The 24326-nt window shown below is 40.8% G+C and overlaps 1 protein-coding gene across 3 annotated transcripts in view; it reads left to right on the top strand.

The window, feature by feature from the left end:
* Positions 1–24326, top strand: part of POU6F2 (POU class 6 homeobox 2) — a 427905-nt gene that overhangs the window by 175216 nt on the left and 228363 nt on the right. For all 3 annotated transcript variants that reach the window (XM_028160000.2, XM_054726468.1, XM_054726469.1), the window contains exons 3-4: positions 11520–11611; positions 14955–15183. In XM_028160000.2, the coding sequence (XP_028015801.2) occupies positions 11520–11611; positions 14955–15183 (321 nt within the window). The remainder of the gene's footprint in view (positions 1–11519; positions 11612–14954; positions 15184–24326) is intronic.

Genomic DNA, 24326 nt, shown 5'->3' on the forward strand with positions numbered 1-24326 from the left:
TTTAAAAGTATTTGGACTCAAAACTATACAGTTATTATCTGAGTCCAAGTCATGCTTAGTAGACATATTTTTATAATGTGAACTCTGAAACATATCCCAAAATAAGTTAATATAACAAAGAGAAGTTGTTACACATTTGAAGTTGTCATGTAATGGAGTTAATATAATAGTTAAAAAATAACCTAAACAAGTCCTTTGAAGTTTTTGTTCTATTTGACTTTAAGTGGAACAAATTTTTCAGAACAAGAGGATGACAAAATAATGTTTTGCTAAAAGGATAAAAGAATCTGACCTAAATCTATTGGTGATAAAACACTCTCTGAATGCACTCAAGTTAATAGCATCTTTAGCAATAATACTTTTTCAATTACCATAATGCTGAGAAATAAATAGACGAAGTAAGAGCAAAATGGCCAGAGACACAGGAATTGAAATAGTTGTTTGTCTGCTTGATTTTTTATAACCAACTCTTAAGGGGTAAGGGGTGTCGGGGGGAATCTAACCAATAATCTATTGATGGACCATTAATTTGAGTTTTCAGTGTTCTAGATCTACTTAAACTTACTACAGATGCAATGTTTTGTTGCTGTATCTCTGAAGAAGGTTTTGTAGCACTTGGTAATTTGTTCATACTGAGTTGTGCGACATCCTTCTCTTCCTGCACAATTTTGTGTTGTCATGCTGTCAGAGAAGCTCCATTACCATAAGGGGTTGCTAACTGTGTCTGATGCTACAATTTCATGCGATGTAATTCCTCTAGGGGTTCTTCCCGCCTGCCCTTTGCTGAGTTCTAAATGGTCCCACTTTCACCAATCTCTAGTTGCACACAAGAGTGACTGCAAATGCTACCCTTTTGCAGTATCAGTGTAGAACTGCAGTTTTATTTTAGCTTTAAGGGACTCAAAAATTTTATTCCCTCTTTTTAAATTGGCGCTCTGGCTACTTTTGCACACACACACACAAAATGTAGTGTTCAGAGAGCAAATAACTGAAATGGTTAGGCCAGACTCTTATCTGTACGGGCCTTCTCAAAAGGAAAAGCAAAGATATAGATATGGAAGGAGAAGGTGTCAGGAAAATTTCCGTAAATCACAGAGCAAGGATATTGGGCTACATTTTACTTCAGTTTGGTTGTGTTTTAAAAAGGATAAATATGCTTCCCTTTAAGAATGTAAGACCAGTTCTTACTGTGAACTTCCTGACTGGGAGTCCTTCCCCACTGCAGGGGTGAGAGTGGCCGAGGGTTATTACTGTGATGGAGCATATTCCTCATGAACACTTGATGTCCCTACATTCTCATGCACTCCACTCTGACTTTTGTGAGATAGGATATGACAATCTATTGAAAATGTCTGATAAAAGTTAGACATTTTAGGCATATTTATACTTAAGTGCCACTGAAGTAAATGAAGGAAGGAAGAAAAGAAGGAGGGAGAAAAGAAACAAGAAAGGGATGAAGGAGGGAGAGAGGGATGCAGAAAGGAAAGAAGGAAGGGAGAGAGGGAGGAAGGGAAGTCTGAAAGGAGGGAGGAAGGGAGTGGAGTTATAAAACCAGTATATTGCCCCAACTGGTGTGGCTCAGTTGGTTGAATGTCATCCCCTCCACTGAAAGGTTGCCAGTTTGATTCCTGGTCAGGGCACATGTCCAGGGTATGAGTTCTGTCCCCTATTGGGGAGCATATGGGAGGCAATCAATTGATGTTTGTCTCTCACATCGATGTTTCTCTCTCGCTCGCTCTCTCCCTCTCCCTTCCTCTATCTAAAAAAATCAATAAAAATGTATTTTAAAGCAAACAAAAAACAACAACTACAACAACAAAACTGTGCTCTCACACTTAAGATGGGTATTAATCACCTTGGGGTCTGGTTCCATTGCAGATTCAGATTCAGTGGATCTGAGACCTTGGTGGACTGCGCTGATGTTGCTGGTCCAGAGATCATGCCTTGAGTGAGGAGATCCTAAATTAAGAATGCAGCCATCATTTGTGCCATCCCCTCTCCTCCATCACCCACTTTCCCCGATCTGGACCTAAAGGGCTCTGGAGTCATGCTCCACTAGGAAAATATCTGGAAAACACAGTTTCTGTCATGGCATTGGGAAGTCATTATGTTCTGTCTCCCTGATACTTTTGCATTTGATGCATAGGGTAGTATAATCATGAAGTCTAAGGAACTGGGTTCAAATGCTGGTACTATCACTCACTAATTGTATGATTGTAGTTGAGTTATTTAATCTATCTCTATACCTTAATTTCCACATCTGTAAAACGGAAATGATAACACTGACAACACAGGACTTCTGTGGAGATTAGATGAGAAAATATATATAAAACTAGAGGCCCAATGCACGAAATTCGTGCAAGGGCCTTGGCCCTGACCCCTGCCCACCACCGCTGCAGCGGGGGGCCTCTGCCGTGGCCCCCACCCGCTGCGGCTCTGTCTGGAAGGAAGGATGTCCAGTCTAATTAGCATATTATGCTTTTATTATTATAGATACTGAGCAACGTATCTGGCCCGTAGAAGGTACTCACTAAATGGTAGTCGTTACAGAATATTTGAGCAGTAGATAGCCTAGGACTAGGTGATAGAGATGTGCACCTTCCTTGATCAGACAGATCAGACTGCTTCTCTGTAACTTCCTTGTTATGTAATAGAAAAGTGAGTTAACCTCTATAAAGTTTAGTTTCCTGTATAAATGGACATAATACTCATAAACTCCTTATAAGGTTATTGTAAGGGTTGAGAAAATTATATATAATGTATTGCCTGGCACACAAAACATTACATATATGCAAAGAAAATTATATGATGTCTCTCAAGAAGAACTGAGGGAAAAGAGGAATTATTTATTCGAAAGAAGAAACAGTTTAGGAGTGAGTGTTTGTTCAGACATTTCCTGTGCCTGGAGGAACACAGAAGGAGAGGGCATGCTGATTCCTCAAATCCAACCACGCCCCAGAAGTCCCCAGTGTTCTATGACAGAGCAGTGCCCTCTACAGCAAGACAGACACGGGTCGAAGGGGGAACTAAAGTCCAGTGCAGTGAGTTTTTCATTAGGGGAAACTTATTCAGCTTAAAGGAGTGTCCTTCAAATGGAGAACACATCCTTTGGGGTGGGGAAGGGCATAGAAATGTCGTCGTCGTATGATAATGCCAGTGCATGGCAGATTTTAAGAATGGTGTCACTTGACAAAACTAGATGTCGGTATCTTCCTAGCCACACAGTTACTAATGCGCTCCTTTAATGTAACTGCCCAGGAACTCTCAGAGTCTGGAAAGTCAGGGTTCATATCCTCTGGTTATCTGATCACCTGCTCTTTGTAGTCACAGTGTAGCCACGGCAGACAGAGGGCCACATGTTTTCTGTGTTGGGGGGTTCTGAGATGTATCATGACTATTATTAGAAGTGACTGCATGCAGAGGCCATCATTTCCAATGGAAATAATGTGGTTTTTTTCTATTGTAGCTCATAGTTAAATCATATTCTGAATGTCAGATCAGCGGCCTCCTGGCTGCTGAAGGGTTGTGCAGAGTTCAGACCTCTGGAAGACATCTAGGTCTGTGAGAACAGGGATGATACATCACTGTGATTGGCATCTCACTTTGGTCTGAGCCTAGAGTTTGGGCTCGCGTTACCATGTTGCTATCTCTGTTTCATCCCCACACTTGGGTTTCCAGGTATCCATGTGGGATGGCTAAGCTAAGAGTCTCAATAAACTGAAAACAGTTTAAAAAATCATAAGACTTTTGAGGGGGCAGCCCTATACGTGTAAAGGGCTGCAAAGAGAGCCTCAAAGATATAAGAAAACAAACCCAAATGTTGCTGGAAAACTGGCGGATGAGATTCTGCAAAAAGAAATACAGGGACTTCTGACTCTACCATTTGAATCCCATAGAACTAATAAAACAAGTGTTAAGTGAGACAAAATGGACTAGTTCCCTATCCCTTCCCTTCAGCCTCATTTCCCCACCCAAAATACACACACACACACACACACACACACACACACGCTCTTTACCTAAGCTAGTATATAAATTTTAAAGGAGATTACTCAAGAGCTTTGAACATTTTTCAAGCACATTTAAAGTCAGTACTTAGTAATTCTTGCGTGTTATACTAAAGATAGGCAACAGCTAATTGCATTGCCTTGGACTATCGTGCTGTCAAGTTTGTTGATGATCCAGCAGGCAGTCAGTGGAGAAAAATATTTGTTTGTTTTTGTTAGTGAAAGCGTAACACTGTTAGGAAGCTAGGTCTACAACTGAGAAAAGACATGTGACATCTTCCATATGATTTCTCTTTTGAGGAATTCGTGCCTCATCTCTCCATTATCGACATACGTAACTGAAAACTGATAGGAAATAAAACCATATTGCATCTTAATTTTCCACCAATGGTATATTTATGTAGTCAATGATAATTATTTATAATAGATGCATTCATGATTTATAAGTTCAATTTCTTGTTGGGGAAAAAAGCCATGTCTAAATTCCTCTGTAGACACAAACATTCTTTTCAAAATGTACACTGATTTAGAAAAATAACTCTTTTAAAGAAGTTGTAAATGTAGGTGCAGTTTCTCAAAATTTGAGGATCCTTTATAAGGAGGTCAGCTGGATGGAAAAATAGTAACTCAAAATTATATGGAATCTTATCCATGGACAGTGACAGTGAACTGTGGGCAGGGCTTGCTTTAAGGGTCAGTGACCACTGCAGGCATATAGGGCTCCCAACCCAGCAGGATTAGTGCCCTGAGATCACTGTATTCCAGTTCTTAGTAATGTATCTTTGAATGGGTGCTTTGTAAGGAAAGTCTGATGGCACAGCAAGAGCATGTGGGTGGATGGGTTTTGTAGCATCTAGTGGTCCAGCTGCTACTTCCTCACTCTGCAGGCCCGGATAAGTTCTTGGCTACTTGCTTCCTGCCTCTGGAGTCCCCAGACCCCTGGGAGCCCATGTGTGGCTGTCACCTTCTCCCTTCTGCCCTTCTCAGGGGCCTGGCTCAGTGTGCAACTGAGAAGGGGCTTCATACCCACCCCTGGTCCAGGTGTTCCAGAAGAAAGGTTGCCATCCCTCGGCTTTACCCATCTGCCACGGGTTCGGGCAGCAGCCCTGGGGAAGGGAGATTGACTTCCCAGCCTCATACCAGGAACCTGCATTTTCATTTTGCACTGAGTCCTACAAATTATGTAATTGGCGCTGGTGTAGGATTGAGCATGAGAAAGAAAACTCTGTAGATGAGCATAAAAGCACAGGCTATATATAACCTTGGCATCCATGGGGCCATGCCAGAATCCCATCAATCAGTTGAGAGCAAAGACTTTATCCCTGGATTGAGTGCAGGGTTGAGCATTTCCCCTAGCAATGAACTTGTTAGAGGAAGTGTCCATTTCTTGGGAGAAGTGAGTTGAAGTGAGCAAGCCTTCTTAGATTTAAAAAAAAAAAAAAAGGCGTTTTTAAATTAGACAAAATTTAGGTGCTTTAAAATATGTGTTGAAATGATTTCAGCTTACATTGATACAATCTCCATCACTTTAAGAATACCAACTCACTACAAATACATAAATACCAAAATGCATATATACATATGTCTGCATGCATATGTATACATCTGTATGTATACACACATGCCAAGGCCCAGAGCTTGCCTGGAGGAGATACAAAGTTGAGTTAGAAAGAGTCTTTGCCTTGAAAGAACTTAAACTCTTGTGGACATAGCAGTACTCAGGAAAAATCCATACCCCAAAGCACCCTAGATGCTGCCAACAGTGTGTCATGGAATATTGCTGAGTATGTTTGATGACTCTCTCCTTTTTATCTTTTTTTTTTCCTGAGAGGAAGCATTTACAGAAATTGAGACCTATATTGGCTCAGATATCACAGGACTTCAGTTCTGCTTTTATTAGATGGATGTGAAAACAATGATTAAAAATTGTTGGAGGAAGACTGAGGAAGATTTAGTAAATTTTAAGAGAACAAAATGGACTTAAAGTCTCCCATACCACAAGTAGACTAAGTCTACCTGTAGAACTGAAGTCGATATTGAATAACTTTGGTAAATATTACAAAAACATCTTCAGGTAATCAGGTCCACATAAGGGATTTGTAGGGTTTCTTGTTATGCTTTATCTAGATATCCCAAATCTCACTTTGACTTTTCATGCATCTGTGAAGCCTTATAATAAAGATCAGCAGAACCACTTAGTCACCTGCTAGAAGAAAGGGATCCATTATGTACATTAATGTCTTCAGGCAGTCTCTGTCCCCAGGCCTCAATGGGTGACATTGCAAGTACTTGACAACAGAACTTATAAAAACATGCAAACCCTTATGTGAATTAATGAATGTTTGATTTTCAAGTGTGTTTATTACTTTAAAGTCTCCATTTCCACTGGATTCCTGTATAGTGTGTGTGGCCAGTATAATAAAGAACTCCTGACTGGCTATAAAAAGGGGCAAACAGTGGCAATGGCTTTGAAAAGACTTTTATAGACACTTTCACTAAATGCCAAGTCCCTTCTTGGCATTTAGTAATCTTGAAGAAATTGAAAGAAAGGGAAGTTTAATTTAGAGGGGATTTCTGCCCTGCTTAGCTGGGGTCACATGCCCAACATAAAATAATAATGCATTCAACTGTCCATCTTATAATAAGCAACCTTTGCATCACCTGACTCACTGGTGAAAACCACAAACAGTGGGCAGGAAAGATATGAATGCCAGAAAAAGCTGAGGGCTCCCTGTAACTTTCATGTGATTATGTTTGTGCTAATGCAGAGAGCAAAGAAACCCAAAGGCTCCCTCGGCAGAACCTGGTTCATTAAAAATACATTGGTCATTAACAAGAGCATATGGTGCATTGACTGGGAGGCATGGCCACCACATGGGAGAAGGTAGAACTGGTTTATTCATGGTGAGCGATTTATATGTGCAATTCTGCTTCCTTCTCAATGCCATGGCCATTGTAGCCACTTTGCCAAGGTAACGAGATAAGGCTCCAGGAAGAGGTATAGCCTCTCGGCATTAAAAGTGTTTTGTTGTTGCCCTGGCCGGTTTGGCTCAGTGGATAGAGCTTCGGCCTGTGGACTCAAGGGTCCCGGGTTCGATTCTGGTTAAGGGCATATGCCTGGGTTGCGGGCTTTGCCCCCATGTGGGGGGTGTGCAGGAGGCAGCCGATCAATGATTCTCTCATCATTGATGTTTCTGTCTCTCTCTTCCTTTTCCTTCCTCTCTGAAATCAATAAAAACATATGTTTTTTTTAAGTGTTTTGTTGTTTCTTAAAATGGCTTATTTGGAAGCCAATTCCAAAATGGGGCATAGGATTTAGAACTCTGTACTGAGGTGCACATCTATTTTAATTTTAGGGTAGCTGAGGGATGCCGAGCCTAGTTTGCCTTAATGAAAACCCGTTATTCCCAATAAATAAATCAGTAAGTAACTTGCCATGAGGAACAAGGGGCAGTCACTCAGGAACTCTGACCTTGAGTTGGGTGGGGAGGTGGAACTTGTGAGGCTGTCTCCTCAGGAAGGCACTGAAGGGAGGAGTCCGGCGCCTGGGATACCACCCCCCTTGGCTCTGCGGGTAAGTCCAGTCCCTCCAAAGCGGAGTGAGCTGCGGGCAGCCTGGAGGGTTCAGACGTGAGATCAACACTGGAGGGATGGTGTTGAATAAGCCAATACTCGGACAAGCAGGTATTTTAACAATTAAAAATAAGTTTTATCCTAGTTTACCGGTCAAATGGTACAGAGTGTGCGTTTGGGGCAGTGTGTGAGGGGATGTGGATTTGCCCATACAGGGATGGGAGTATGGATCGAGTTGACATAGGGCAGGTGAATATTATGGGCAAATTAAATAATGATATTAAATACAAAAAAATCTTACTAAATAATAATAGTCAAGAGAAATAGCACATATGTGACAAGTATGCATGGTACCAAATTTTACATGTTTTCTCATTCGGTCCTCACAACAGCAATCCTATGAGGGAGGTACTGTTATTTCCCCGGGCTTTTACAAGGGGAGACTGACCCCTAAAGAAGAGGGGAAACGAGCCCAAATTCACGTAACTAGTGAAGTAGCAGAGCTAAATTTAGACCCAGGCAGAGCTTAAAATGTAAGAGTCCTTGCTTTTTGCCCTGGTAGGTGTTACTCCAGGTTAGAGCACAGGCCCGTGCACCAAAGGATCTGTGTTCAGCTCCCTTTAAGGGCACCTACTTGGGTTGTGGGTTCGATCCCCAGCCCCTGTCGGTGCACAAGCGGGAGGCAACCAATCAATGTGTCTCTCTCACATTGATGATTGATGTTTCTCTCCCTCCCTCCCTCCCTCCCACTCTCCCTTGTTCTCTCTCTCAAAAGAAAAAAAAAGAGTCCTTGCTTTTAAATTGTACAACAAACTGCTTTTAATATCTAAATTGGAATTGAGGTAACATTTGGCAACAAGCTAATGATTTAAAGTTATTTCCAAGATTTATGCTAAATTGTGGTCAAAAGTCAATTGGATGCCAATACCTCTCTTGAAGGAATCATACCACTCCCATATTAAAAGCCAAGCCTCCGTTTCTATTGAGAGAATACTCAAAGTGAGTGAAATGCCTTCAGTGCACCTGGGTGTGAGTGGTGAACTGGCGAACACAGTCCTGCCCTATTGGAGTTCACAGTTGCTGCCTGAAAAACACAGACTATTAAGTTCTGAGCAGGCCACCGAGAGCTTTCTGAACATTCTTGGTCTCTAGAGAGGTAACATGTTTCCTAGGAACTTGCTCAACCATTTAAGTTCCTGTTTTTATATCTGTGCCCATGGGAATAGCTAACCTCAAGTTCTCTGCTAACATAGGCCAAGCACTGCTTCAAATCTCTCTGAAACCCTTCGCCAACGTCATTTATTCATTCTGACTGCTAAATTCCCCCTCTGGCTCCGAGAAGACCCCTGAATTGGGAGCTGCCTTACAGCCAGACAGATTGGTTTATGGTCCTACAAAGTTAAGCGTGATATACATGTGTTGGGGGAAAATGGAGATGTGCATTAAGAAGAAACATTACCTTTTGATCCGGGCAGGAAAGCATACATAATCTCTTCTAGAGCTTGTGAAAGACTTCATTTTACACATAAAATTGTGTGGAATTGCCCTGTACTGCTCTGAACATGGTTTTTGAAAATAACCAGCCTCAAAACAAGCTGCTGTATGCTAGTGAGGGCCTCCAGCCACAGAGAATAAAATGTAAGCAGATGTAATCTGTGCAAAGTTACGGGAACAAACACACACTCTTTTTGACACAGTACCTGTATGGGACAAATCCTAAACCCTACAATGGTATGTCATTAGGAACAGAGTCAAAAATGGGCGCAGTACTCCTGAACGAAATATGAAACTGAAGGGCCTGACAAGGCATAGACATTTTTTAATTACATATTTTTTAATTGTGTAAAGGGTTTTTCTCTTCTGTGCAATATAAAACTCTCTTTTCACAGTCTTGAGTAAAAACCCATACCTGGTGAGTATGGGGAAGCAACCAAAATTTTCAAACATCTTATAAAACTAAACCAAAGTGGGGTTTTAGCTATTTGAGATTTTACCTAATCTGAATATTTGACCAAAAGCATCACTTTGGACCTGGTTAGTTCTATAAAAGTGCATAAAGCTTTGCTGAGAATTTTAAGACAAAATAAGACTTTGGGTATATAAGAAGAGAAATTGTGAGATTTACGATGCATAATACAGCTTCCAGTTTAAAGTGCCCTGCTAGTCAAGCACAATAAGTAAATCACATATAAAAAATTTAAAGGAAAGATCTCCTGCACATTATGGGGAAATTGTTGGCATCTTATGATGGGTCATCTAACCCTTGTTATTAAATGACAGCAATCATTAAAATGCCAAACATATTTTGACAGAATTCACTTTATAAAATGTCAGCAAGTCTGTGTTTTTATTAGTTTGCTCCAAATCAATTTAGAAATTTCAATAGAATGCTTGTAAGTATTCCCCAAGCAATGTCCATTCCTGACTTTCTGCACACACACAAATATTACAAATTAATCAGATTTTCAGATTTCTGCATAATGGCTTTGCACATTTATTGCTTAATCCTGTTATAAAATGCCATTATGATTGACACATCGCAGTGGAGATAGAAGTCAATTGAATAATATGTAGCAGTCAATTTTATTTGTAGCTTAATGTGCTGAAGTATTTTTCCCCACATTTCCATTATTTATAAGTCTGCCCCTTTGGAGAATATATAGAAGAATTTGTTTTAAATGAGCCAATAATACCTTCTTTAAAATTTATAAGTGTGACAGAGTCATATCTTTTTTTTTCTTGGTCATCCATGACATGCCACTAAACAGAGTTGTCTTCCACTTGTATTCATAGGACAAATTTCTGGACAGAGAATCTTGTTAAGGGTGGCATGGAATTGGATTTCAACCACCAACAAAAGAAAAGCTACCAACTAAAATCCTTCAAAGTTTGCTGCTAGCTCTATTTGTTTATTTACTCATGTATTTATTGTACTGCCACTGTCTTACCTGCTATATGGTTTGTCCTGAAAAAAAAGCACGTAAGCCCACACAGAGAAGCAATAATGTGTAAGAAGGCTCTAAAGTGCTGCTGTTTTGGTGGCATTTCCTTTTTCATGCTTTGGTGTCCAACAGGATTTCAGCAAAGGAAGTAAGTTGTGTTCTATGCTTGGAGGTCGTGTGGGGTTCTTATTGCTTCAGTTAGCACCCAGGAAGTTTGCTTAAAGAGACCCATATTCTTTTTTTTAGGACATCATGTAAGGTGACATTGAAAAAGACTTTGTTTCTAGGAAAACACATTTGTGAGATTCATTGTCTGACGATGTATGGAGAAGGGCGGAAGTGTATGAAGTCATATTAAGGGGCAGTGTAATTGTACTTGGTCATGTCTGAGACCACACTGTCTCTGGCCTTGGAGAATCAGATTAGCTGTTGCCCACCCATGCATAAGGCATGGAGGCATGGAACAGACTGACATACCTCGGTGTGGGGTTTGGGGGGATGAGAAGAGGTAAACCAAAGACTTATATACTTATATGCATAGCCCACGGACACAGGCAATAGCGGGGTGAAGACCTGGGGTGGGTCGGTAGGGGCTGGGAGGAGGGGGGTAAAGGAAGGTAAAGAGGGAGACATTTGTAATGCTATCAACAATAAAAAAATATATTTAAAATTTTTAAAAAGGGTACAGTTTCCCACACAATCGATGCCTTGGTGTACCCTCTGCAAACTGATGTGTAACACAAGCCCATTAGCACCACTGTTGATAGTGTCACTCTCCCTGCAGTCACAGCTTGCTACCTCCTGGAATGACTTGGGCCATCCTGAGTGGTCCTTAGGAAAATGTATGTAGACGGGCGATGTGAGTGCTGGAGCTTTGATAACCCACTCTGGCAAGTCATCTGTGCCTGAATGTTATGGGATGTCTCAGGAAGAGGGGTCTTGTGCAGTTCCCAGGCTGGCTTGTGTATTAAAGGAGCACTTCTCTTTTGGATTCCAGGGGCCAGAGGAAACCCAGCACTATCAGACCCAGGCACTCCTGACCACCCCCAGGCCAGTCAGACCCACCCCCCATTCCCGGTTGGGCCACAGGTCAGTATCTCTCAACTGCTTTCCATTAGGCTGTATATAGAATGATTTAACTATATAAAGAACCAAATAAATAATAATGAGTTCAATCCAATTAACTCCAACAGAGAAAAGATGGTGATTAATATTTGTATGGGAAGCTGTATGACTACATTATTTATTAAATACCATCAAGAAAAAGTGAGTTGGCAGAACTTTTCTCTTTTTTACAGGAAATGTTCGTTTTAATCATTTGGAATCCTGTTTTCTTTTTCTTCTTAAGACCCACTACAACTGTGCTGTTAGTTACTGTGCAGTTTTCTAGAAAGTAAAATTTTAATGACTGGAGTGTGAAGAAAATTAAGTTATTTCAACCTTACTACAGCCATTTTTGCAACATAAGACATAACTTAATATAAAAAAGTTAATGCAATTTTAATGCAAGTTCAGCTTATTGGGTTTGACAATACTGTACATCACATACAGCCCTGCATTAATAAAGAAATACATTCATTATTTTTTAAAGTCTAATATTTGGGGGGGGTTTTGCAGCCTGTGGTTACATGGAGAACATGGAGATGTAGAACACAATTATAAAAGGCTGGGCTTTTTTTTTTTTCTTTTTTTTTTTACTTCTGTTATTTAGTGTGAAGTTTTCAGAGTTCACCCCAATTTATGGAAAAAGAAGCTGATCTTCAAGCCTTTCTCTCTTTTTTTCTGTTATTTTTTGTTCCTAGAAGTTTATCACTTTCAGTACTTTGAGGGCTCACCAGTTCAAGGCTTGAAAACCCAAGTTTAGAACATGGGTTGTCTTGACTTTCTTGTTCCAGTGCCACCAAGTTCCCTGATAGCCTCAAATCCCACTGTCCGTGTTGGAGCGCAAGGGCGGGAGGACAGAAAGCCAGGGAGATGTCTACTCTCTTATGAAAGCCGGAGAAAGTTCAGTGGGAATCGTAGGAACCAGCCTTTTCTGGCCATGTCCCTTCTGATTTCATGCTTAGCTTAGGGCCGTGGTCGGCAAACTGCGGCTCACGAGCCACATGCGGCTCTTTGGCCCCTTGAGTGTGGCTCTTCCACAAAATACCACGGCCTGGGCGAGTCTATTTTGAAGAAGTGGCATTAGAAGAAGTTGAAGTTTAAAAAATTTGGCTCTCAAAAGAAATTTCAATTGTTGTACTGTTGATATTTGGCTCTGTTGACTAATGAGTTTGCCGACCACTGGCTTAGGGCATTGTATGTGTGTGTGTGTGTGTGTGTGGGTGTGTGTGTGTGTACATACAAAAGGTAACAAACTCTAAGGCTTCCAGGTTTTATATAAGAAGCATGGCAGTCTGAGACAGAGAGAATTGGTGGACACCACGACAAGCTAAAGAGTGCATGCCCTGCTTTAAGCCAGCAAATTTGATTTAAAAAACAGTAAAGGCCAAAACCCCCAAATGTGTATCCTATGTACAGTCTGAGGACCACCAGTCTGCCTCCCCTCTTATCTTGAATTACGATGGTCAGTGATATAACATCAGCAATTTGAGAACCAGCTTATAACTTTGTATTTATTTCTAAAAAATGTGTTTATGTTCGTGCTTTACCTTTTCTCTTTTTTTAAGGCACAGTTAATCTATGTGAATGTAATAAGTCTAGCAAATATATTAGGAGCTTGGCCCACAGAGTCTAGAGCTGCGGTTCTAAAACTAGGCTGCATGGAGTCCCAGGGCTTCTTCAGAGGGCTCCTCAGATGCAGCCTTGAGGGAAGACTAAAGGAAATGGCAGAGAGTGGGCTCAACCCTCCTCCCCGCCTCATTCTGCAAAAAGTAGCCCCACTTTTCTAAATCTCCTCCATGAATTAAGAAGGAGTGATGAGAAAGGGGTGCAATGTGGGCTCTGGAGCAGCCTTCTAGCCTTGAGCTCCCCACCACCCCCACTAGATGTGGGATTTGGGGCAAGTTACTAACCTCTCTGTATCTCAGTGATAGAACAACAGAGTTAATACACATGCATCAGCCTAGAATAGTGCCTGGCTATTACATGTTGGGCTTTGTACTACGCCCATATGGAATTACCCTTTACTTTATAGGATAATGCTACATTAAAAACAAAGTTGGTTTTTAATGTAGCATTACAAGTTTTGGTTGGTTTGTCTAGAGAAAAAAAGGACATGAGGTTATGTCTCCCAAGTTCCCAAAGGGATGCAATGAAAGTCCTGGACCACAGACTCTAAGATCAATGGCCCCTCGGGTCATCTGGCCCAGCCAGGGCCGGAATCCTTCCTACATCATTCTGGGGGGGGAGCCCTCACCCAGCTCAAGTGTGTCTAGTGCCCAAAGTACATCCCTATGAGGCTGCCTCCCCATCTCACACAATGGCCATTGGCTAAATAGTGGACATAAACATTTATTTTTAATGTTGTTTTAGCTGGTCAATGAATGCTAGAGTGATAACAAAGGAAATATGTAAAACATTTTAAAATTTATCCACATTAAACATTTTTGTTTTTCTATATTTCTTTTTAGATCTTGTCAAATTTTTCATTTTAACAACAATTTCATTATCATTTGCTTAATTATTTTCCATTATATTTCATGTATTCTTATAAACTTCCTCTATTTTTAAGAAGGTATCATAATGATTCATTTTAAAGACTAGGTGATATTAAGTTTAGTACTGTAACAAACTATTTTTAGCATTTATGTATTTTAAAATGTAATGCATACTTTCATGCATTTCTTTTTTTCTGTTTGAATTATATCCTAGGAGTATATTCTGAGTCAATAGAGGATGACTATTTTTGTAGCTCTTGATATGGATCTCCAAATTGCTTTCCAAAAGGCTTATGACAGGGTATATGTCCTAAATCTACATAATGGTGTTACTACAGACTTACCAGCACAGAGTAAATCTTTTATTGTTTTTTCAGAGTAAATCTTTTACATTACTTTTGCTAATTTAATAGATGAGAATAGTATTTTGTTGCTGTTTTTGAACAACAACAGCAAAAATTCACTGACCCCAATGAATTCTTTCTGGAACAACACAGAATAAATTAACAGAGTTTCAAATATATAAGGGTAGGATCAAATGAAACTTCATTGGAAGAATAATATATAAGTGTAAGGTATTGCTTTTAAAGGTGTTTGAACTCCTTAGAGGATGTTAGAACCAAATGGAATTTTCCAAAAATATAAATAAAATGTGATTTTCTATATTTTTTCCCTATCAGTCAACCTTTTTTTTTTTTTTCCTGGACCAGAGCATGTTTCTTCACTACTTGTTCAGGAACTTTTTGACCCCACATAAGTAGAAGAAAAATTTGATCTAAAAGCCCATGCCGTGGTTCCACTGGAAAGTGAGCTAGGATTATGTTTCCTTGCAGCCACTTCTGACGGCACAGCAGTTAGCCTCAGCTGTCGCTGGTGTGATGCCAGGGGGCACACCCGCCCTGAACCAGCCTATCCTCATCCCCTTCAACATGGCCGGACAGCTAGGAGGGCAACAAGGACTCGTCCTCACACTGCCTACTGCGAATCTCACCAACATCCAAGGGCTGGTAGCAGCAGCTGCAGCTGGAGGCATTATGACCCTGCCATTGCAAAATCTACAAGGTAACCCATTGTGTCTGTGTGCCACGTAGGGCTCCATCCATGGGCCGGTGTTCATTGCAGTGGGCAAGTACTCTGAATATTGAATGTGGTTCAGAGCTGCTTCTACCATACAGGATATAGGAGGCTTTTGTAGGGAGCAAAGTATCAAGTTGTCTTGTGAGTCCTTAGTCTGCTCAAGCCCTGGGCTTTATCAGTTGTCATTTCCTACGATTAATTTCAGGTCTGCTAGAAGCATTTATGAGCTATCATTGCATGACATAAAAAATTTACATGTAAAATTATTATGTTGTTATTTGAAGACTTGAATTATGATCTCATGCGTTCTTCAATTTGGTCATCTTCAAAGAAAGGTTAGACATGACTGCTTTGTGTAGGAGGTGGTTGGAACATCTCAACAAGGTATCGTTTGGAATAATTAGTTTAATTATTATTTGGTTACTAAGTATATTTTAGTTATAATTATTAAACAAAATTATATTATTTGAGATCATAGTTTATAATAAGAAAAGTAGACTTTGAATATTGAGTCTTTCTGTTGCATGAGCATATAGCAAATTGGACTCTAACTTTACTCAGAAAGGGTATTATTCTTGTTAGTATGAAGATTTTGACTTTTATTTAAAAGATTTGATAACACTAACTGATAAATTGACTTACAAATGAGTTCTAAAGAAGAAAAACTTGATTAGGATGCTTAACAAAGAGAAAACATTTATTTTGGACTAGTCAAAGATATTTGTTTTCTCTATTGATATAAATGTTAACGACTAAATTTTTTTTCTGCAGAGTGAGAGTTTGGTTGGGTAAGTTTTTAGAACAACAATATGAAGTACTTTTTTGGTTGATCAAATGTTAGGGCTCCTTATAACCTATTAAATTTGTCAGAGCATCAGTCCACAGATAGACCAAGAAATAGACCAAGTAAAAACTGGTTAACTCTTGACCCAAATTTCTTTACACACTATTATGTTCTAATATCCCATCCACTGTTGCCACTTCTTGACTTTTACTTTAATGTTTAAAACAAAGTCTTTCTTATACCATTAAATTGTGCCAAGAAAGCTGCCATTCATAAATCATGCATGCCCAGGACACATTAATGCACAAACTTTGCTTGTTTCAAATTTGAGAGTGCCTGGGAAGCTAGGATCTCAAGATTAAGCAAATAAGGCAGGAATAAACAAGGTGAAAGCAACAGCAGCAAAGTGTAGGGAAGAAGCTTTTTAATGTAGGTGGATGATGAAATCTTAATGAAGAAATAGCCATTATCTAAATGCAACCTTCCATTTGGAACATTGGCGCTTATGGGAATATTGGATATTATAAATAAACATAAGCTTGTGGAGCTTGTAGGACATGGATTAATCCTGCTTGGTAAAAATGGACACCAAAATCAGAGTCCAAAAAAAACAGGCTTGTTATATCTTTATTACAGTTTGGTATTCTTAAGGCTTTATTACTTTGTTATTTTAAGGGTTCAGAATTAGCAACTGGTCCAGTATGAACTTCCATCAAGATGTTCCTTTTCTCTCTCTCTCTCAATATCAAATTTAGTATTAGCTTATAGTTTGGAATTTGGTTCTTTTTGGCATCTTTGGTTTCAGAAAATGATCCCAAGGTCCTCATTAAGTGCTGTAAGTTCAGTAAGAGCACTAGCTCTTTTTATCCCTTGGTGCTGCTCACATAATTTCCCTATGGCCTCATCTTCAGAAGTGTATTGGAGTTGATGGTCAAGCTGGTCTGGGAGCTTTTTCAAAATTCATTTGGCAACTCCAACTATCTCTGATCTTCCCATTCAAGAACGAGATGCACTCCTGTCTCATTGATGATGGGATCTTCCTGTAAGGAAACAGGTGGGAGTAGGGAGATAAAAATCTTGCAGAATTTTAGGGATAGCCCTGTATCCCTGCCTCAGTGGTCGTGGAATGAGATTTGGGGATTAGACAATCCAGTGAACCAGTGGGCTGCAAGCTGTATCATTCTCCCCTCTGAGCAGGCAGGTGCTGATCTCCACGTCCAGAGTGACTAAAACCTATCTCCTCTGCCTGCTCCTCCTCTTGCCTGTCCTGTACTGTGTTGGTTGACTTTTGACTAACCCATCATTTTGGTCCACTCATGTCCCATTTTGTCTCCTTAGAGTACATGCATCTTTCCAAATCATGTATCTTTAGGAAATCTCCAGTGCTATCCTTATCTCCACGATTATCTAAAATTCCCCACAACTCAAGTTCCGGTTGGACTGAGTCTTTCCATTCCAGGCTACCTCATCAGTCACTGGCCAAACTAGAGGTTGACTGTCCCGTGTTGAAGTGTCCACCTGTAATGAGAAGGGTGTGGGAGGGGAAGCCTGGATGATGTGGCATGGAACACGGGCAACATGTGTAAGAAACATGTTAGGGCCTCCCTCATCAATGGAAGGGGCTCTGAACACTGAGATTACTGTATAGACCTGTAAGGACCTCCTATGGGCATGACCTGAGACTGAGACTAACCCTGAACTCAAAGACATGTCAAAGGTGGGGTCTAGGTTCTGAACATTTTAAGGGAAGCCGGTGGGAGTTCTGACTTGAATTCAAGCCCAGAAATGCCCCAAACTCAGATAAGACCTAGGAATGAAGTAGATGAAGTTCATGTTGTCTCCCGTCTTACTTCTGAGAACCTTTTCCCTTTCTACGTACCTCCCACTATCACTACTTTGTATCCTTTGTCTACTGTGTGTTCATGGGGATTTGGTATTAGGTGACTGTCAGCAAACCCACACCTGTGAAATAAGACTAATAACGACAATAAATCTCAGATAAAGAAAATGACTAAGTGTTCTCTGTCACATACTTTATAAACTTCTTTAAAAAGCAGTGTCTTCCATTTTACTTATTACTTTGAAACACAGATAGCTGTACTAAAAATGTAATTTGCATTTGTCCTAGTATGGAAACTAGATGATTATTTAATGTGATAAAATAAAGTCCTCGTTGTAGAACTCATGCAAATGTGTTGGGTTTTTTGTGTTGGTTTTTTTAGTTTTTTTATTATTAGAGGAGAACATGGAGATAAATATAGCCTCAGTACAAGTGACCACAAGTAGCAAAGGGGTTAGTGGGACAGCAAAGGTAGGTCTACATTTAGGATAGATGATTCAGGGTAGTGACTTATTCTCATCTCACAGGCCAGGTGGGATAACCCACTAATCACTAAGGGCCACATAAATGGAGAATATAAATGTGCTACTTAGGAGATTTATATCAAACTACGAACATTCCAGTTAACTCTGCATAACATTTAAATTAATTACCAAAAAGTATATTAGAAAGTGCTGCTTACCTTAGAAAATGGAAAAGCAAGTTAAAACTCAAGGCCAAGGATGGTTTCTCCTACCCTTAGCACTGGCATGAAACTTGCCCTGGATTTCTGTGAGTTTCCGAATTAAAGGCTGTGCCAAGTAAAGTATGTGGGACTAATTTTGAGATTAGGAATTTCATGTGCAAGTTACATAATATTTCCTTTTTGTTTGCTTTGTTGTTGTTTTAACTGAGGTGTTATTTACATACTAGAGGCCCGGTGCACGAAATTCGTGCACGGAGGGGGGGGGTGTCCCTCAGCCCAGCCTGTACCCTCTCCAATCTGGGTCCCCTCGAGGGATGTCCAACTGTCTGTTTAGACCCGATCCCGGTGGGATCGGGCCTAAACAGGCAGTCGGACAGTCCTCTCACAATCCAGGACTGCTGGCTCCCAACTGCTCGCCTACCTGCCTTCCTGATTGCCCCTAACCGCTTCTGCCTGCCAGCCTGATCACCCACTAACCACTCCTCTGCCAGCCTGATTGATGTCTAACTGCTCCCCTGCCAGCCTATTTGCCCCCAACTTCCCTCCTCTGCCAGCCTGGTCACCCCTAACTGCCCTCCCCTGCAAGCTTGATTGCCCCCAATTGCCCCCCCTTGCAGGCCTGATCCCTCCCAACTGCCCTCCCCTGCTGGCCTGATCATCCACAACTGCCCTCCCTTGCAGGCCTGGTCCCTCCCAACTGCCCTCCCCTGCTGGCCATCTTGTGGTGGCCATCTTGTGTCCACATGGGGGCAGGATCTTTGACCACATGGGGGCAGCCATCTTGTGTGTTGGAGTGATGGTCAATCTGCATATTACTCTTTTATTAGATAGGATAATTGAAACTTTGTAGCCTTAAGTGGAGGCCAAAGCAGGCCAGGGCTGCAGAAGCTTAGCTTCCTCCATTGCTGGGGCAACCCTAGCCTTCTGCTCTCTCCAGCTCCGTGGCTGCTGCCATTTTTGTTGGGATTTATTTATCTTCTATAATTGAAACTTTGTAGCCTTGAGTGGAGGCCTAGGCCGGCCAGGGTGTGCGGAAAGCTTGGCTTCCTCCATCACCGGGGAAACCCAAGCCTCCCTCCTGCTCTCTGTGGCCGCAGCCATCTCGGTTGGGTTAATTTGCATACTCACTCCTGATTGTTTGGTGGGTGTGGCAGAGTGATGGTTAATTTGCCTATTACTCTTTTATTAGATAGGATAATAAAATTTATGAATTTTAAGTGCTCAACTCAATGAGTTTTAATAATTGTGTACACCCTTGCAACCTCCATCCAACGCAGTCAATACATAACACATTTCATTTTTTCCAAAAGGTTCCCTTTTGTCTCTTTGCAGTCAATACCTCCCTCTAATAAGGCAACTCTGATCTGCTTCCTGTTACTATGCATTAGTTTTGTCTGTTCTAGAACTTCATATAAATGGATCCATGCAGTATGTATTCTTTCATGTCTGGCTTTTCTTGCTGGACATAATGTCTTTGAGATTCACTCATGTTGTTGTGTAGATCTGCAGTTTCTTTCATTGGAACACAAGTAGTGTTCCATCGTAAGAATATGCCACAGTTTATCCATAGCCATTCCTATGTCCCAGTAGGCAGACTTCCTGCAGGCCCTCTCCCCTGGGGACAGGGAGAGGATCCTCTGGGGAAGACCCTTGGCTGCACTGCTGGGAGACCCTTCCCTGCTCATTATCTTCCTGGGCCACATCTGAAGAAAAAGTTGAGGAATATACCTTTCTTTGGGGGCCAACAGTTGTTTGAAGTTTTCAACAGTTAAAGATTTGTAGCATCTTTGGGAATCTAGTTCTCTCAGAATCCAAGAATGCTTCTGATCCTTTTGCTTTTAGTCAGTTCCATGTGCCAAAGGTTTTTCCAAGACATACATCTTCAGTCTAATTTATGTTTCTTTCTCACTTCTACACCTCTCTCTCTTGCAATTCAGTCAACCTTGATGTGAGGGTTTCTGGCTTCCCTGGTGCTCTTTGAATATACTCCTACCCAGGAACCTTTGCTCAGGCTGTGCCCTCTGCCTGAAGCACTCTTTCCCCAGAAAGCATCAAACCTATCATCATCCTTGTACCCCATCCCCAGTAGTTCTGTTCCCTCAAACATTAAAAATAACGGGTGAGTACAAAACTACTAATAAAATGAAAGCCAGGAAACTCCTCATGGAAATGAGAAACTCAAGTTGTCCCATTAAAGAAAGTGTTAATGGCTCTGTTTCTCAGAAGCAGATGCTAACACTAAAATAAAGATTTCAAATGTACACAATTTGATCCCAATTGTTTAAAAGAAGCCCCTCCCCCACACACCGCAGAAATATGAAAAGAGAAATAGTACATACAATGAAGTGTTACTTGTGGACTCTAGACAGTGAGATGTTATGGGTGATTGCTTTCCTTCTTAAAGATTCTACACTAATAAGTATTATTTCAAAATCAAAATACTTTGTATTCATTCAGGTGAAAGATCATATCCAAAATGTCATTACTAGCATTGACAACGTTGTCTATGGGTCTGCTGTCTTGACCTTCTAACCACCTTTGTAAGAAAGCATCTCTCAACTCAAAGTGGATTAATTCTCAAATTAAAAACAATACAACCACAAAGCATCTCTATGCATTCATTATGTATGAGCAACATTTAATATTAATACAATTGCCTTTAAATGCCTTGACTTTATTGACCACAGGAGAAATTGTTGGCGGGGAGTGGACAGGGGTGGGAATGTGGACTGATCATTCTGGTATCATTCCTAAAGAAGAAAACAAGTAGGCGACCATGTGCGATGCTGTTCCTTGTGGTTTACTTTGGTGCTAGTCTCATGATGCCCACGCTCAGAACGTCGCATTCCCAGGGGCATCGTGACTGTGCGGGCAGAGGTCTAATATCAGCCTCAGCAAGGATAAAGGGCAATGCAGTGCCTGCCACAGAAATGAGGAGAACGGGCCCTGGCTTTTAGTATGCAATGATTTCTCAACCTCTGGTTCGTGGCTTGCGCACAGAGTCCAATATTAAAAATACTTAGTACATGAATTCATATTTGCACTGTTATTCAGAGGAGCCCCACATGACATGCCATCCAGGAATGCCAAATCCACCACAAAGAAGTTAGGAAAAGCTGTTGCCATGTGTCTTACTTTGGCAGTTTTTTAAACCTCCGTATGTCTGAAGCTTCAGACTTCTTATTTAAAGTACCAGGAGAGCCTGCTCCCCAGTACATTATCCTTGAAGCAGGCGTTGCTGAGGCACTGGGGCATAGATTAAACCAGAAGCACGTGAATGAGGAGTATGACTACTATACTGGGTAGGAAAAGATACTGTCAATGGAATAAAGCATTGTCAAAGGATAATGGTTTCCAGCTGCCACATAAATGTCAACGCAAAGCCAAAGCATTTATTTTCAAAGCAAAAGGCAGGGGAGCAATGTGATCCCTGGTTTGCACATAATAAGACTGTAAGTCCATCAGGGCTCGTGATGACATCGAGCAACGTGAATACACTCGGAGGTGCCATCAGGATTGCATTCCAAGACGAGTTCCTTTCAAGATGGCAGCCCTGGGGAGGCCCTGAGGCCCGAAAGGGGAGGCTGCACGTGTTTCTCAGTCTCACTCCATTGTCACGGACGAGAGGAAATTGGGACTATTTTTTCAGATTTTCTCTGGAACCAATTACAGGGTGCTTCTGTATGGGCAGGAAGTGGGGAGGTTCTGAAAATAGGGAAATTAGAGACGGTCCCCACTTCCCCTCTGCCCCGTGTTTAGAGAATAGAGGAATAATGCTCCCCAAGAAAGTCCTGCCTTCTCTCTCTTTTTAAAAGTGTTCTACACATGTTTATTTTTAAATTTAATTTTTTCCATCACTTTTTATCCCCTCTCTGTCCTCTCCCACTGCCTCCCATCCCGCCCACCCCTGCAATCACCACACTGTTGTCCATGTCATGAGGTCTCTCTCTCTCTCTTTTTTTTTCTCAATCCCTCCATTCCTCCCCACCCTTCCAGAGCAATCTGACTGCTCTCTATCTATAAGTCTGTCTCTATTTTGCTTGGTAGTTCAGTTTGATCATTAAATTCCACATATGAGTGAATCATATGGTGCTTGTCTTTCTCTGATTGGCTTATTTCACATAATGTTCTCAGGTCCATCTGTGTCGCAAAGGATAAGATTTTCTTCCTTTTTACAGCCACATAGTATTCCAGTTTTTTTAATCCACTCATCTACTGATGGACACTTGGGCTGTTTCCAGCTCTTGGCTATTATAAATAATGCGGCAATGAACATGAGGGTCCATATACTTTTTTGAATTAGTGTTTCAGGTTTCTTCAGATCAATTCCCAGAAGAGAAATAATGGGTCATAAGGCAGTTCCATTTGTAATTTTTTGAGGTAACTCCATACTGCTTCCCACAGTCCTGCCTTCTCTTATGTATGCACTTACTGCAGGGCAGATTCCCAGTGAGAAATCGCAGCTACTATTCCTCAGCCCTCTCTAGGAAAAGCTAAGCCTCCTTTCTCCCCATGAACTGTGCACAAATACTTACTAAGCATCTGCTATTTGCCAGGTGCTGTGGTAGGCATTCCTTCCTAGTTAGGAAGGGGGATTTTGCAGCAACCAGGAAAGAAAGGATGCTGGTGTCACTGATGAAAGGAAGAGGACTCGTTTAGGAGGCATAAACAAGGTGGGTTTGGTAGGATTTGGTGATGGATTAAATTTAGAATGGTAAGAGGAAAGAGAGGAAGATTGCTAATTCAGTTTGACACGATTAGTTCAAGTTTCCTATAGAAAATTTCAGTGGATCTGAAGCTGAAAAAATCAAGAAGTAGAAATATAATCATGTTATTTAGAGATATTATTTTTCATAAATACCAGAGGAAACAGAAAAAAAAGTAAAAAGAAAGAAAGTGATTGCTTCTGGGAATTGGAAAAATAATAAAAGGAAGTACACAGCAAAGAAAAAAGAAAGAAAATTTCAATGGAAATACATGGATCTAGAATTCAGGATGGGATTTGGTGCTGGAGATCCTGAAACCATCAACATAAATGACCATAGCCAGGGAGGGGAGAGACCTCTGGGGAGAACAGAGTAGGGAAGGAACACAACAGTTCAAACCACTGTGATTCCCTGGGTTTACTTCTCTTTCATTGGACATCATCTGCACATTCTCGATGGAACTTCTGATTGTTACTTACCCTTACGTAGCCAGAGTGCAATTAGAAGAAGCCAAAAAATAAGAACTGTCAGTTTGGTTTTTATCTTCCAAAGACATGCCAAGTTTCCATGTATAAAGACGCTATTTTAAGAGCTGTACATAAAAGCTTCAACAGTGTTTGCTCTTTTTCTGAAAAGCAACTCAATTGTTTAAATCTATTATTTAGAAATGTAGCTGTAGCCTTAAAATTTCAAAATGAAAATGTTTGAGGTGTTTTTTTGTTTTTTCCTTTTTCTTCCTTCTTTTTAAAACACTTTGGTTCATGCTGACTATAGCTACACAGGGCATTGTGGTGCTTGGTGCTAAAGAAGAGGATGTCTGTGCCTGAGAAAATTGCAGTTTAGATAATATAGTTTTAATTTTTGGAAATGGTTTATCTTGGAAAATTATGTCTTACTGTAAGCAAAAGTAACCTCTGAAAACCTTTTGTTTCCACATTAACCTTTTCCTTTGGCGTAGTGTCATCTTCATCTCCCAAATTATGTTCATCAACTGAGCTCACCAAGTTTAAATAAACAAAAATAAACAAACAGAGAAAAAGAACTTTGTATGTTTGCCATTTGTCACTGGATTAAGGTTAGCACACAGGTGCAGGTGCATTAATACACTCTTAG

The sequence above is a fragment of the Eptesicus fuscus genome, chromosome 14 (assembly GCF_027574615.1).
Source record: "Eptesicus fuscus isolate TK198812 chromosome 14, DD_ASM_mEF_20220401, whole genome shotgun sequence".
In the NCBI taxonomy this organism is placed as follows: Eukaryota; Metazoa; Chordata; class Mammalia; order Chiroptera; family Vespertilionidae; genus Eptesicus; species Eptesicus fuscus.